At 37.8% G+C, this 14,420-nt stretch overlaps 1 protein-coding gene across 1 annotated transcript in view; it reads left to right on the top strand.

Annotated features, from left to right (window-relative positions):
* Window positions 1–14,215, top strand: part of LOC145783975 (uncharacterized) — a 67,825-nt gene extending 53,610 nt beyond the window's left edge. Inside the window, exons 10-12 of the mRNA XM_082595736.1 lie at window positions 7,287–7,390; window positions 13,652–13,876; window positions 13,959–14,215. Coding sequence (XP_082451862.1) covers window positions 7,287–7,390; window positions 13,652–13,876; window positions 13,959–14,215 — 586 coding nt within the window. The remainder of the gene's footprint in view (window positions 1–7,286; window positions 7,391–13,651; window positions 13,877–13,958) is intronic.
* The last annotated feature ends 205 nt before the right edge of the window (window positions 14,216–14,420 follow it).

Genomic DNA, 14,420 nt, shown 5'->3' with positions numbered 1-14,420 from the left:
CTATTAGCTCAAGAGGTCCAAGCAGACAGTGAATTGTTCTTATCGTGTTGTCCAAACTACTAGTGAGCATCATGAATGGAGCTGCAGTTACCTGCGAGGTGTCAGCTGTATTACCCTTTGATGTCAATGGTGATACACAAAGCCAGGGACAACGTTGGAAGCGATGGAAACGGGCGTTTTCATTGTATATCACTGGAAAAGGTGTCACCAGTGATGAACAAAAACAAGCTCTGCTGCTGCATACTGCTGGTTTGGATGTGCAAGAAATTTATTTTTCTTTGGTTCCAGACAATGAAGGTAAAACTCTTCAAGAGACTTTAACATTGTTGGATGATCATTTTCTTCCTAAGGCTAATGTACCTTTTGAACGCCATGTTTTTAGGCAATTGATGCAAAAACATGATGAGCCGGTGAACAAATTTGTTTGCAGACTGCGACAACAGGCAGCTATGTGTGAATTTGGTGATTCATTGGATACCCAACTTCGTGATCAAGTAATTGATAAATGTCATTCCAATCAATTACGACGAAAGTTTTTGGAAAAAGGAGATGTGCAGTTAAATGATATATTAGCTATTGCTAGAGCACATGAAGCAGTTAATTCACAGGTTAAGATGATGGAAAGAAAATCATTAGAACCAAGCATGCAGCATGAAGTAAATTCAGTTCCTATACAAAGAAAGAGTAACATTAAGTCAAAACAGGGAAAAGACACACAAGAGTGTTTTGCATGTGGATTATTTGGTCATTTCAAACTTGACAGGCAGTGCCCAGCAAGAGGGAAGAAGTGCCACAAATGTGGAAATCTGGGACATTTTCAAAAGAAATGCAGATCAAAAGTAAGGAATACAACACAGTTTTATCAACAAAGAAATGCAAAATCTAAAACCTTTTTAAAATCTAATGCCAATCAAATAGATAATTCAGGATTGGGTGAAAATGAATTTGGAGCATCAACTATAATAATGTCTTTTCAATGAAAAGTTCAACACATGGGCTGTGCAGTGTAAGTTTAAACATTGGTGGTGTGTCGGTGGGAGACATGTTAGTTGATTCCGGTGCATCATGCAACATTGTGAACAAGCAAACTTGGGAATGGCTGAAGACATGTAATATTAATGCAACAACAAGGAAATCTGCTAAAACATTGTACGCGTATGGAAGTAAGAAGCCAATTCCAACATTAGGAACATTTACGGCAAAAGTTGAATCAAAAGTTACACAAAAAGTATGTGTTGCTGACTTTGTGGTAGCAGATACCGATGGACACAGACTATTGGGCAAAGACACCGCAGAGACTTTAGGTTTGTTGCATGTTGGTCCAATACATGTAAATGGTGTTAAATCTGGTGCTAATAATGTTGAACCTCAAGTTGATAATGACATTGTGTCTAAGTATGATGGTTTATTTACTGGTGTTGGCTTGTTAAAAGATTATGAGTTAAAATTGCATATTGATGATTCTCTTAAGCCAGTAGCTCAACCTGTTCGAAGAATACCATTTCCGCTGAGAGAAAAGGTAGATGTGAAGTTAAATGAATTGCTTGATGCTGATATTATAGAAGAAGTCCCAGAAGGACCATCAAGTTGGATCTCTCCATTGGTAGTCATACCTAAGAGTGATGGTGACATTCGCATTTGTGTTGATATGCGACAAGCCAATCAGGCTATAGTTAGAGAGAGACATCCAATTCCCACTGTTGAAGAACTGTTGTATCAACTCAATGGTAGTACTGTTTTCAGTAAGTTGGATTTAAAATGGGGTTTTCATCAAATAATGTTGGATGAAACGAGCCGCCATATTACAACATTTGTTACACATCGAGGTCTATACAGATATAAAAGGCTAATGTTTGGACTGAGTTCTGCTCCTGAAAAATATCAGAAAATTATTTGGGATTTATTGAAGAACTGCGATGGTGTTGCTAACATTGCAGATGACATTGTCATTTATGGAAAAGACAGGACAGAACATGACAGTCGATTGCATGTGGTACTGGAAAAGTTGTTAAAATCTGGATTGACTTTGAATAAAACAAAATGTCAGTTTAGAATGTCAAAGCTTACATTTTTTGGACATGACTTGCACCAACAAGGGGTAAGTCCCAGTGCAGAGAAAATTGCAGCTATTCAAAAAGCACAACCTCCAACTTCAGCTAGTGAAGTCAGATCATTCATGGGTCTTGTTCAGTTTTCAGCTAAGTTTATCCCAAATTTAGCAACCATTGCAAGGCCTATACTAGACTTGACCAAAAAGACTGCAAAGTTTCAATGGCATAAAGCACACCAAGATGCATTTTTGAAATTAAAAGCAGCGATCACAAAGGCTGATACATTGGCATATTACCGGAATGACTGTAAGACAAGAATTGTGACAGATGCATCTCCAGTTGGTCTAGGTGCTGTGTTGACTCAGTTACAAGATGGAGTGTGGAGAGTCATTTCTTATGCATCTCGAAGTTTGTCAGATGTGGAAAAGAAGTACAGCCAAACGGAAAAAGAAGCTCTAGGGTTGGTTTGGTCTTGTGAAAGATTCAATTTGTATGTATTTGGAAGACATTTTGAACTTGAAACAGATCATAAGCCCCTGCAATACATTTACACGAAGAAATCAAGACCATCAGCAAGAATAGAACGCTGGGTATTGCGTTTACAATCGTTTGATTTTAGTGTTATCTATCGTCCAGGAAAAACTAACATTGCTGATGCATTGTCAAGGCTAAATAAAGAGCCCTATGAAGAAAGCAGAGATTTAAAAGAACCTTATGATTATGTGAGATCTATTGTTCTTCAAAGTATGCCAGTCGCTTTATCTACAGAAGAACTTGAACAAGAATCAGCTGCTGATCCACAATTGTCAGAAATTAGGGACTATATTCATTCAGGAAATTGGTCCAAGTGTACAGCCACAAGCTTTTTGCATGTAAAAAATGAACTGTGTACATATGGAAACTTGTTGCTCAGAGGGACAAGACTCGTTATACCTGCTACATTGCGTGAAAAAGTGCTCAATTTGGCACACGAGGGTCACCAAGGCATTGTCAAGACAAAGAATCGATTACGCACAAAGGTGTGGTGGCCAAAGATCGATGTTGATGCAGAAAAGATGTGTAAACTTTGTCACGGATGTCAAGTCACCAGCGACTTTTGCAGACCAGAACCAATTGCTCGGGTATTGCCACCAAGTGGGCCCTGGCAAGATTGTGCGGCAGATATTCTTGGTCCATTACCAAGTGGTGAGAACATTTTAGTAGTGGTAGATTACTTTAGTCGTTTTTACGAAATTGCAATCTTGAAATCAATCACAAGCGAAAAATTGATTCAAGCGATTCTGCCCATGTTTTCAAGGTTTGGAGTACCTTACTCATTGCGAACTGATAATGGTCCACAATTTGTATCGAATGATTTTGAGAATTTTCTAGAAGAATATGGAGTAATACACCGCAAAACAACACCATTATGGCCTCAAGCAAACGGGGAGGTGGAACGACAAAATCGAACATTGTTAAAGGCAATCAAAGTTGCTCAAGTTGAAAAGAAAGATTGGCGGTATGAGATCAACAAATTTCTAATGGCATATCGTTCAACTCCGCAAGTTTCTACAGGTTCTACTCCTTATTATATGATGTTTCGCAGAGAAATGAAGTCTAAATTACCTGAACTGTGCCGAGAACCTCAGATCTTTGATGAAGGGATTCGAGACAGAGACTGGAAGGGTAAAATAGACGGTAAACTATATACTGACTTTAAGCGACGTGCTGTCGACTCAGATGTTCGGGTTGGAGATGAAGTTTTGGTTAAAAGTCAAAAATCAAATAAACTTTCTGCAAATTTTGATAGCGCTACCCAACAGGTAGTTAGGAAGGAAAGGGGGGAAGTGACAGTACAAAACAATGAAGAGGTTCAATTGACACGAAATTCGTCGTTTTTTAAGAAATTGAACACCAGTGATGAAAATGTAAACTCACCTCCTGCTGACATGACCGTGAACGCTGATTTGAATGAGTCCTCAATACATGTACGTACTCGTCCGACACGTAATGTCAGTAAACCTGCTCGCTTTAACGATTATGTAACTTGAAGTGACTAGAATGCAGACTTGTATGTCTATGATTAGGGGTGGGCAATATAGAATATCGAATAGTTACAATCCGAATATCTAATTATTCGAATTGAAATGACATTTCGAATCGAATTTTCCAAACCGAAATGAAAATATCCACTTTTCAGACTACCAAAATTTTTTATCGATTTTTCGTCGATCAATTACATTCGGCTCAACCACAGCTAGCCAGCTCTCTTTACCAGTGCGGTTTGTAGACGTGGGAAGACCGTTGTGCTGTGGATTTGCATCTATTTTTATCGTACATACAAAACATGGAACACGGTTCAACTCTGAGTGAGGCTACCGCTACACCTAGTGTCATAATTGCCGCAACAATGCACCAATCCAATAAAATGGATGATCTATTGAGCTCCGGTGTTGAGGCGACAAATACTTCAGCATCAAGTAACCATGACAATTAACAGCTTTGAGTTGCCGTAGAAAACCGATCCTACCTTAAGGCAAAAGTACCATATAGCGATGCAATTGAATGGTGGAACAAAAATCAAGAAAAGTTCGCCATGTTGTTTGATCTTGCAAGGAAGTATTTAGCCACTTCCGCATCCTCAGACAGACTATTCTCGAGTGCTAGATTAACAGCATCAAAACTGCGTTTGCGGCTCAATGGCAAGCATTTAGAAGCTTTAAACATTCTTCACTGCCACAAAGACATGCTCTCCTAGGCAGTTACTATTGTTTTTCGTTTAGTTGCCACTTTCCATTATGTGTCTTCAATAAAACCAGAATAAAAGCTTTTTGACATTTTCTGACATTAAAAAAAAATATTCTAGAATAAGTATTCGAAATTCTAAATTCGAAAAATTATTCTAGAATAGCTTACTCTTCTATTTTGCCCATCCCTACCTATGATTCCTTTTGTTCTTTCGTTATAAAGACTAGCTCTGGAACGCATGTCTATTTGTTTAAACGTCATGTCAATTGAGCAGTAATCTATTTAATTGTTCGCCACTACAATTTCAAGATCAAAGTGTGAAAAGTAGAAGCAAACGTATTAGGCTAATCATGATCTTTGGAGTATGGCTATATTGCTTTTGACAGTAAATGTTGGTACTTAAAGTTAATCTGTGTATACCATAGATTGCATGAATGATGCTTACGTAAACGAAATCTAATGATGATGCGTCGTTTGGTTCAAGTGCTCATGGTTTTCATCACCTGTTATGATCATTTAATGTAAAATAGGTTTTTATCGAAAGAAGTAATGCCTTTGAAAACTACGTTTTAAACCGAGAAGGAAGGGATGTAGTGTATTGAAATGTGATTATTATGTTATGCTTATGACCGGTTACCAGATTATCTTTTGGCAACCCTGGCAAGTATCCCGGAAGTACATTCTGTTGTCAGTAATTAATCACAGTGGAAGTGTACGTTATTTCTGTATATAATACACCAGTAAACAGACAGAATATGACACCTGTAAGAACAAAACTATTGCGAACCTTCCTTTGTCTCAAATTTTGATGAAGTAGTAGCCTATAGGCTAACAGTTTTATTTTTCAGATGGTGGCGTGTGGTTTCTTAGTAGCCTACAGTAACTTATATTTTCAAACACAATCATGACATTTGATGAGTTGGTAAGAAGTCATATGGGATCAATTTCAGGGGCCTGGTGAAGTTGAGATCACTCAATGTGCAAAATTATAAAAGTTGTTGATAGTTTTGAAATATTGAAAAGTTGATTCTTACGCCAACAAGAACAGTATTGCATAATATCTGTGCAGCGTCATCCATATCGTGAATGCTTTTTGTAGATTAAGTTTTATCCAGTAGCGTAGCCAAGAATTTGGAAAGGGGGGGTTTTGACGAGACCCAGCGGCGGGGGGTCTGGGGGGCCTCCCCCAGAAAATTTTAAAAAATCACTTTGAACTTGGTGCATTCTGAGAGCATTTTCAACAAAAATGTGGTTACGAATATTCCTGTAAAATGGTGGTGTCTGGTGGCATAGCAAAAGGATAAGATCATGTTTTCTTCGGCATTTTTCGGAAATAAAGCTAAGTCTCTATGTTTTCTTGTTACTAATTCCTGGCTGAGATGTTTGGTATTGGCAAAACTTGCTCTTTTAATGCAATTTTGTTTAAAATTAGGCATTTTTTTATACTGAAAGCATCATTCTCAATATCGTGACGTCACACGCGTGCCAAAGGGGGGGTTTTAACCCCCAAAACCCCCCCTTGGCTACGCCACTGTTATCAATACTAACCCATATCCATTGCAGGACGTTTATTTTCTTTCTTAATAGTATTTTTATTTATTCAATAAACATAAGCTTGCATAATAATAATACTTATTTAATGTAATTAAATACATTTCCGCTTTTCTTTGATAAACATCAAATTCCCTAATAGCCTATAAACATAAACATTGAAACATTTAATATTTGTAATAAAAACGTGTATTTAATTGCATTTGAAAGTAATTATAGTTATAATGGTAATTTGAAAATTTCAAAACGACGTAATTTTAATGTAATTGAAGCGAAAACTGTGTAATTGATCCCACTCCGGTGAAGACATGCTTTTGTTATAATCTTGTGTTCCAGGTTGTTGGGTCTGTGGTGTGTTTTATGATTTGGATAAATTGGAGATACCAATAATAGCGACTGTAGCGACGTCCTTGCTTAGTGATGTTGTTTTGCTCATTGTTCAAGCAACTTAAAACCACGCAAAGCTTAAGTGATGAACGGAAAACTTTAATTTTGATGAACTGAAAAGCACTATAGGCCTACAACGCTTTGAGCAAAATTTTGGTTGGTTGGTTTTGAATCTTTATCCTCGGACTGATAAAGCCTTGATTGGTTATTGCTAGTAGTTTTGCATACTTGTATCAGAGTATCTAGAGGCTCTTGACGCAGAGCCGGTTACCGAGATTGACAGAGTGAAGTTTTCCGATTGTTGAAGTGTTGTTGCCGGGGAATTATTCTATTCACTAGGTGCCGCTGAATGGAGAGCAGTTCTGAAATGCGTTGCTCAAGTGCACACCCCAAGAGTCGCACTTGCGGCGCGTAACCACTGAGCTAACGGGGCGGACAAATTTTGTGAATCGTGACCTCAGAACCTACATGGAAAATGTCGAAGTATTTGTCACTAACGATTTTTGAACAGAGAATTTCAACAAAGTTGATTCTAAAGCGTTCAAATTAATTATTTGGTTTTCAAACAAGAATGAAGATTTTTGCGAAAACTTTGACTGGAAAAACAATCACTTTACTAGTTGAATCTACTGACACTATCGATGACGTTAAACAGAAGATTCAGAACCAAGAAGGTAAATGTTCCTCGAATGTAAAAAATTGGTCAACGTCTGATTTTACAACAAACTTTACCAATTTTGTAGCCAAACTGCAGTAAGGGGTTATGTAAATATTGTTGCTATTTTATGCAAAACGTAGGCTGTCGTAGGCAGACTTGGAAAACTAGAATTTTTTTAGCTTTTTAAAATTAGATTAGAATTATTATTAGAGCTATTATAGTTTTTACAAATTGGACTAGACTTAAAATTAGAGCTAGCTAAGTTTTCGCAAACTAGAGTAGAATTTAAACTAGATTAGAATTAGTTTGAGGCAGTCGTCACATTTTTTTTTCTTTTTGGATAAAAACGCTAATATGGCAACTCTGGATCAAAGTGTCATTCCCCCATTACTGCGTTAAAACCACGTCTAGGAATCGACATTGTGATGTGGGTGAATTGATGAGTTAATCGAGTTTTTAATGACTTCGCTATTTAAGCGATGGAATGACACTTTGATCTTGATCGTTTTCTTGCATGAGGCTTCCTTTCATTTGCTGAAAAACACTGTTGGACAAACTAGAATTTTTAGCAAAACCGGAGATTAGAATAGAGCTAGAATTAGAGTAAACAAGTTTTTACCAAATTAGATTAGAACTAGAATTAGCCTACTAACATTTTGCTCTAATTCATCGAATTAGACAACTAGAAGTATCTAGTTGTCCAACTCTGGTCGTAGGCTATTAACTTTCACCTATTAATTTTGGGAGCAAGTCTTTTAGGCGCTGGTCTAATAGGCGCGCACACTGTGGCGTCTGGATATTTAGGTGCGGAGCACTGTGGCGCCCGGTCATTTAGGTGCTATGCCTAGTAAAGTCTGTAGATTAAAAGACGTGGACGTGGACCCTATATCACACGCAACCAAGAAAATTAAACTATCAGCACCAGTACCGAACCATTTTTTTTTGGAAAAATATAACTCAAATTAGGTTTTTGACAAAGTGTTCAGGGGTCTGAGGTCGAAGCCCCTTAGCTACTAGGATAATTACAGACAAAATTGCTTTCTTCCAGTAGAAATATGTTTAAAGAGACCCTGAAACGTGGCAATGATGTTATTCTTTAAGAAGCCGAGGTCCACCATCAACACCCAGAAGGTCCGGATTCTGACCGCGGTCCGCCAGTTGAGTAACCCTGCCCTATACAGTAGCCTACTATTAGACTTAGCGATGGGAAAGCGCAGAAGATAATTAGACCCTCGCTTTTCAATAATGCGAACCAGGTTCGACATCCGGCATAAGCTGGTTGTTTAAAAACCAGGGCTGAGGAGTCGGGCGAAAAATATGGAAGTCACTGGTAGTGCGAAACTACCAGGTTATTCCTGAGACTGTTGACGCAGGGCCGGTTACCGAGATTGACAGAGTGAAGTTTCCCATTGTTGAAGTGTTGTTGCCTGAGACTTATTCCATCTATTAGGTGCCACTAAATGAAGAACAGTCCTTAGAATTTGTTGCTCAAGCGCACACTCCGCAAGTCGAACCAGCACCGCTTGATGTTGAAGCTTCTTCGTTCACGAAGTTAAGCGCTAACCAAGTGTGCAGACATAGAGCGATAGACTTTTCCTTGTCTACTACAAAGGCGTAGCCAAACAGGCAACTACAGAAAGACAACCTAAAAAGATAAACTAAAAAATACCAATAAAAGTAATTACCAACAGAATTGCTAAAGATTTGGACTACCACCAACCGAGAGAACAAGCAGGGTTTAGGAAAGGGTTTTCAACCATGGACCACTTGCATATTATCAACCAATTTATTGAAAAAACAAACGAATATAACATCCCACTCTGCCTTGGACTAATAGATTATAAAAAGCGTTTGACTCTGTTGAAACATCAGCTGTCATTTCAGCACTGGAAAAACAGGGAATTGACCAATCATACACTCAACTTCTCAAAAACATTTACGCGAAAAATACATCTATAATTTGGCTGCACAAAGACTCTGAACCATTTCAGATTCAAAAAGGGGTATGTCCAGGTGGGGTCTGCTACTATTCGGTGAGTCCGATTCGGTGAGTCTGATTCGGTGAGTTCCTAACCTCTAACCCCTACCCCTAACCCTAAAACTGCAATAATAATTAGGCTATGGTACCCGATAATTTAAAAAAAAAATTTAAAAAATCCCCCATTAAGGGATCGGACTCACCGAATCGGACTCACCGAAACGGGCCATTCCGGTCCAGGTGACACAATATCTCCAAAACTTTTTACAGCAGCCTCAGAAGAAATTTTTAAGCAACTTAACTGGGAAGAAAAAGGAATCAAAATTGATGGTGAATACATAAACCATTTACGTTTTGTTGATGACATCATCCTTATATCTGAGCTACCTAAACAATTACAAACAATGCTAAGTGAACTCAATACAGAAAGCAAAAAGATTGGCCTTCATATGAACTTTAACAAAACGAAAGTTATGTTTAACATGCTGGCAGACATCGGCAGCAATATTCTTTTGGACGGAGCGACTATCGAAAAAGTTGATCACTATATCTATCTTGGCCAAAAAATTACAACCAACTCCAATAAAGAAGATGAAATCAAAAGAAGAATATCACTTGGATGGCAAGCCTTCGGAAGAGCAAGTTTGATATGTTCAATATTTAAGTCAAAACTGCCTCTTTCTCTCAAGAAGCAAGTCTACGATCATTGCATCCTTCCAACCGCTACAGTACATATGGTGCAGAAACTTGGAACCTTACAAAGAAATTAACACTTAAACTAAGAACTATGCTGAGAGCACATGAACGAATCATGATGGGTTTAACATGGCGAGATAAAAAGACTGCCGGATGAATCAGAAATCATACAAAATTACGAGATATATTAAGCACAATCAAGAAACTAAAATGGTCCTGGGCAGGTCATATAGCAAGTATTCAGGACAATAAATGGACTAAAAAATTAACAACATGGACACCACGAGAAACCAAGAGAAAGAAAGGAAAGCCAAAAGTGAGATGAAGGGACGACATCGACAAACAATGCAATACAACCAATTGGTACCAACTAGCACATAATCATGTAAATTGGCATGAAAAGGGGAAGGCTTACGCTCTGCAGTGGCCGGGCTCTCATAGGCTGAAAATAATGATGATGATGATGTTTGTATTTGATGAGTTAATAGTATTAGGTCGATTATGTGGGAGCATTGCCTCGTGTGGCAAATAAAAATACTTTGATCAACTCACAATTTTACGCATCAAAGTTTAGAAATAACGAAAGTTTCACAATAATCGTGTTTCCACCACAAAAATAATGTTATGACGTATGGTTGTGTGATCAATGTTTAATGTTATATGAATTTCATGTCTGAAGTTAAATGCTGAGTAAGTAAGTAGGGTGTTTGCGCTTGAGCAAAAGGAAAGGAACCATCCAGCAACACGCAACGTTAGAGCGGTAACCTGTGACTTGTTATGACAATGCCACATGAAAGTTATCTCTAGTTTAGCACATCATGTTGAATTGATAGGCTTATGGCACTCAAGTGAACATTAGTCTACTAGCCCCAGTGATTCTCAACCTTTTTTGGCCCATGGACCATATTCAAAAAAAAAAAACATCCGATGGACCACTTTGCTATGTTGACGCCTCATGAACGCCACTAGTCGAAACTGTATTGCACATAGGTCAGAAAACTCAAGGGCGTGTTCAATCTTAGTCGTTAATAAAATAATGCGCAATTAACAAATTAAGCAAACCCTCTTAATTTGCACACTCAACCTTAACTACTTGAATACCACATAATTTTAATTTCAAATTTTATTCTAACAAAACATCATGCACATATTGTTTCAATAGAATGGTAATGTCATGGTAATGTCTCAGTCTTGCCTTGTTAGCAACAGGAGCTTCTATCATTTTGTTAATTTGAAAGCATTGCAGAATACGGGTCTGCTACTATTCAGAGAATCCGATTCGGAGAATTCCCTATTCGGAGACAGCCTTTTTCGGAGAAAGCCCTTTTCGGAGAATTGTAAAATCACAGCGGCATATGTATATTGAAAGGAATTAGCTTACAATAAAGAAATGAATGAAAATGAATGATTGGATTGTTGATGTTTGTAATGCATGGATTGTTGTAAAGACCATCTGTATGCATAAGCTATGGCAGTACTTTCCAAACATTTTTAGCCGTGCAGCCATTTCGCAGCATACACATCCTGGGCTATAGAATCGATATTGTTTCATCCACCTTATTTGCGTCATGTTTATGTCATTCGTCAAGGCATTCATTTTTTAAATAAGCTATTTGCTGATTTTATATGATATTTCAAATATATCTCATCCAGTGTTTACTTTTGAGTGCCTTCAGCCTGTAAGTTAGTACATTGAACAAACTGTCCAAAATATTTGTTTTGGATTAAAACAACCTTTTTCACAAAAAGATGCTGTAACTCAAAACAGTCAAAGAATTTGTGATGTCAACAAAACTTTTGAATGTAATTTAAGGCAAACCAAACGTGGTAGCCTATAGGTATCATCGAAAGGAAATATGTTTGCAACCGCCTAATTGGTCAAGCTCAACTTCGGTACGGTAGCCTATAGCTCCCGACCAGCAAAAATTGTCATTTTTACATCGTTTCAACGTCGCCAGACGTTGAAATCGTGTACAAAAGGGAGCTTTTGCTGACTAGATATAGGTTGAAACTGAGAAAAACATTTACGAAAGCCATTCGATTTGTTTAAAGAACCCTATTAGTATTAGCCTAACAGTTCGTATTTACATTTATTCAATGTCTGAATACGTTGAATCACTCAGTTGGTCTATCGCTTTTCTTCACGTTGATTTCACGTCTGAACAGGTTGATTCAATGTTAAAAAAACTGTTTTGCTGACTGGCTCGGCGCGCTTGTAAATGCAATGGTCATTTCGCCGATCAATTGCAACAACGATTTGCTCCAACAGCGTTTCATGATTAATAGAGGTAAATGAGATAAAGTATCAGCGAAAAAGTGTCAACAAAAAAAAGACAGTTGCCAAATAGCGTTTGACATAATCAACTAAGTTAAAACCTAAGTGGCAGTTTAGAATGCGAATTGTTTAGAAACAAAAGACGTCGTTGGATTTACAGAAGGCGTCGTTGGATTTTCAAAAAATCTCCGAAAATGGCTTTCTCCGAAAAAGGCTGTCTCCAAATCCGCTTCTCCGAAATGGGCCATTCCGGCAGAATACAGTACTTAATTTAGCGTCTGAAAAAATATAACATGTGACATTCATAAAATAATTTAATTAACATTCAGTGAAACAGCGAATATATAGCTCTCCTTCAGAAACTTTGTACCATGAAAAAGCACAATCTTCGTGCACTGACAACACCACAACAATTACAGCAACATATGATTTATTGATTAGGCCTGCCAGCACTTCACTCATGCCTTGAACGATTCAACCTGGTTCAACAGCCTACTCGTCAACTAGTAAAATAAATTCAAAAACTGCTGAGCTTATCTAGTATGCTCATCAAGCACTTCCAGAAAAATCGATCAAAAATCAAGAATAAACTTGATTATTACGCAGATACGTTACGCTGACATACAATCACACATGCCACATAATTTTCTTACACTTGTAGGCTATGCACTGTAGTCCTTACATAATTTACTGTAGTAAATGATACAATTTTGAAGAACGTTTCAGCAAGGATTTATAGAACTCTTTGTTGACCAACATAAATTCCAGGTGGACCACCAGTGGTCCAGCTGGACCACGTTGAGAATCACTGTACTAGCCTATATTGGTTGCGATAGCCTACAAATAATATGCTATGGTTGATTGCAAGCATTTGGAAATTAGAAATAAAGTATCAAAACTAAATTCATGAACTTTGATCGTGTATTAATAGTAGCCTATGTGATTTAGCTCGCCGACTTATTTTGTCCGTCCCGTTAGCTCAAGTCAGTAGTTAAGAGCACGACTCAAGATCAAGGTGCTGGTTCGACTCTCCATGTGTGCACTTGAGCAACGCATTTCAAGACTGCTCTCTATTCAGCGATACCTAGTGAATGGAAGAATTCTCCGGCAACAACACTTCAACAATTATTGGAAACTTTGTTTTGTCAATCTAGGTAACCGGCCCTGTGTCAGTGGTTCAAAACCTCTACAAGTATCTGAATCTGTTAGGAATAACCTACCAGAAGCTTTGTCATTCTGAAGATAAAAATTCAAAACCAACCTTCCTAATAAGCAGTCAATGTTCTAAAATTTTTGACTAAACCATAACACATATCACACATATTTAGGAACTCCTGTTGACCAACAACGTCTCATATTTGCTGGAAGGCAGTTAGAAGACGATCGTACACTTAGTGACTACAACATTCAACATAAGTCTACACTGCACCTCGTGTTGCGTCTGAGAGGAGGGGGATTCTGCATAAGAACTTTAACAGGAGAACTTATTGGCCTGCCTTTTAATTCATCAGACTCGATTGGAAAAGTCAAGCAAATCATTGAAGAAAATGAAGGTTAGACAAGTTGCAAATTTAGCTATGATTAACTGCTGGTGCTTTCCGAAGTTTAAATCTCGTTAATATTTCAAATACTCAGAAATACCTTCAGAGCGACAAAGTCTCTTCTGTGATGATATTGAACTTCAAAATAATAAAACCTGGAATGACTACAACATCGATGACAGTTGTGAAGTTTACTTGGTGTTGGATGTTCATGGTCCAATGAATGATTTCTCGGAGCAAGGCATCGATCCAAGTATTTCGTCATCGATGATGCAGAGCTTGGAGGGCTTAGAGGCAGCCAGCATCCGTCCTGCTAACAATCCAGACAATTCCTCATGCAGTATATTATAAAATTTTGTAGATATCTTTGGTGTGGGTTGTTTGTGCATGAATACTAAGGACTCATAGAAGTGTAAGAATCGAGATGTCCAACTACCAGACCAGCAAAGGGTGTGTTAAACAATAGTGTTGCCAGTTGTTTTTCAAAGGTTTTGAGAAGTTATTGTTTTACACTGGTGGTAACCCAAAACTTGCCCATAAAAATATTCCAATGGTA

Source organism: Aplidium turbinatum, chromosome 15, assembly GCF_918807975.1.
Source record: "Aplidium turbinatum chromosome 15, kaAplTurb1.1, whole genome shotgun sequence".
Lineage (NCBI taxonomy): Eukaryota > Metazoa > Chordata > Ascidiacea > Aplousobranchia > Polyclinidae > Aplidium > Aplidium turbinatum.
This window is presented reverse-complemented; position numbering and strand designations above follow the sequence as displayed.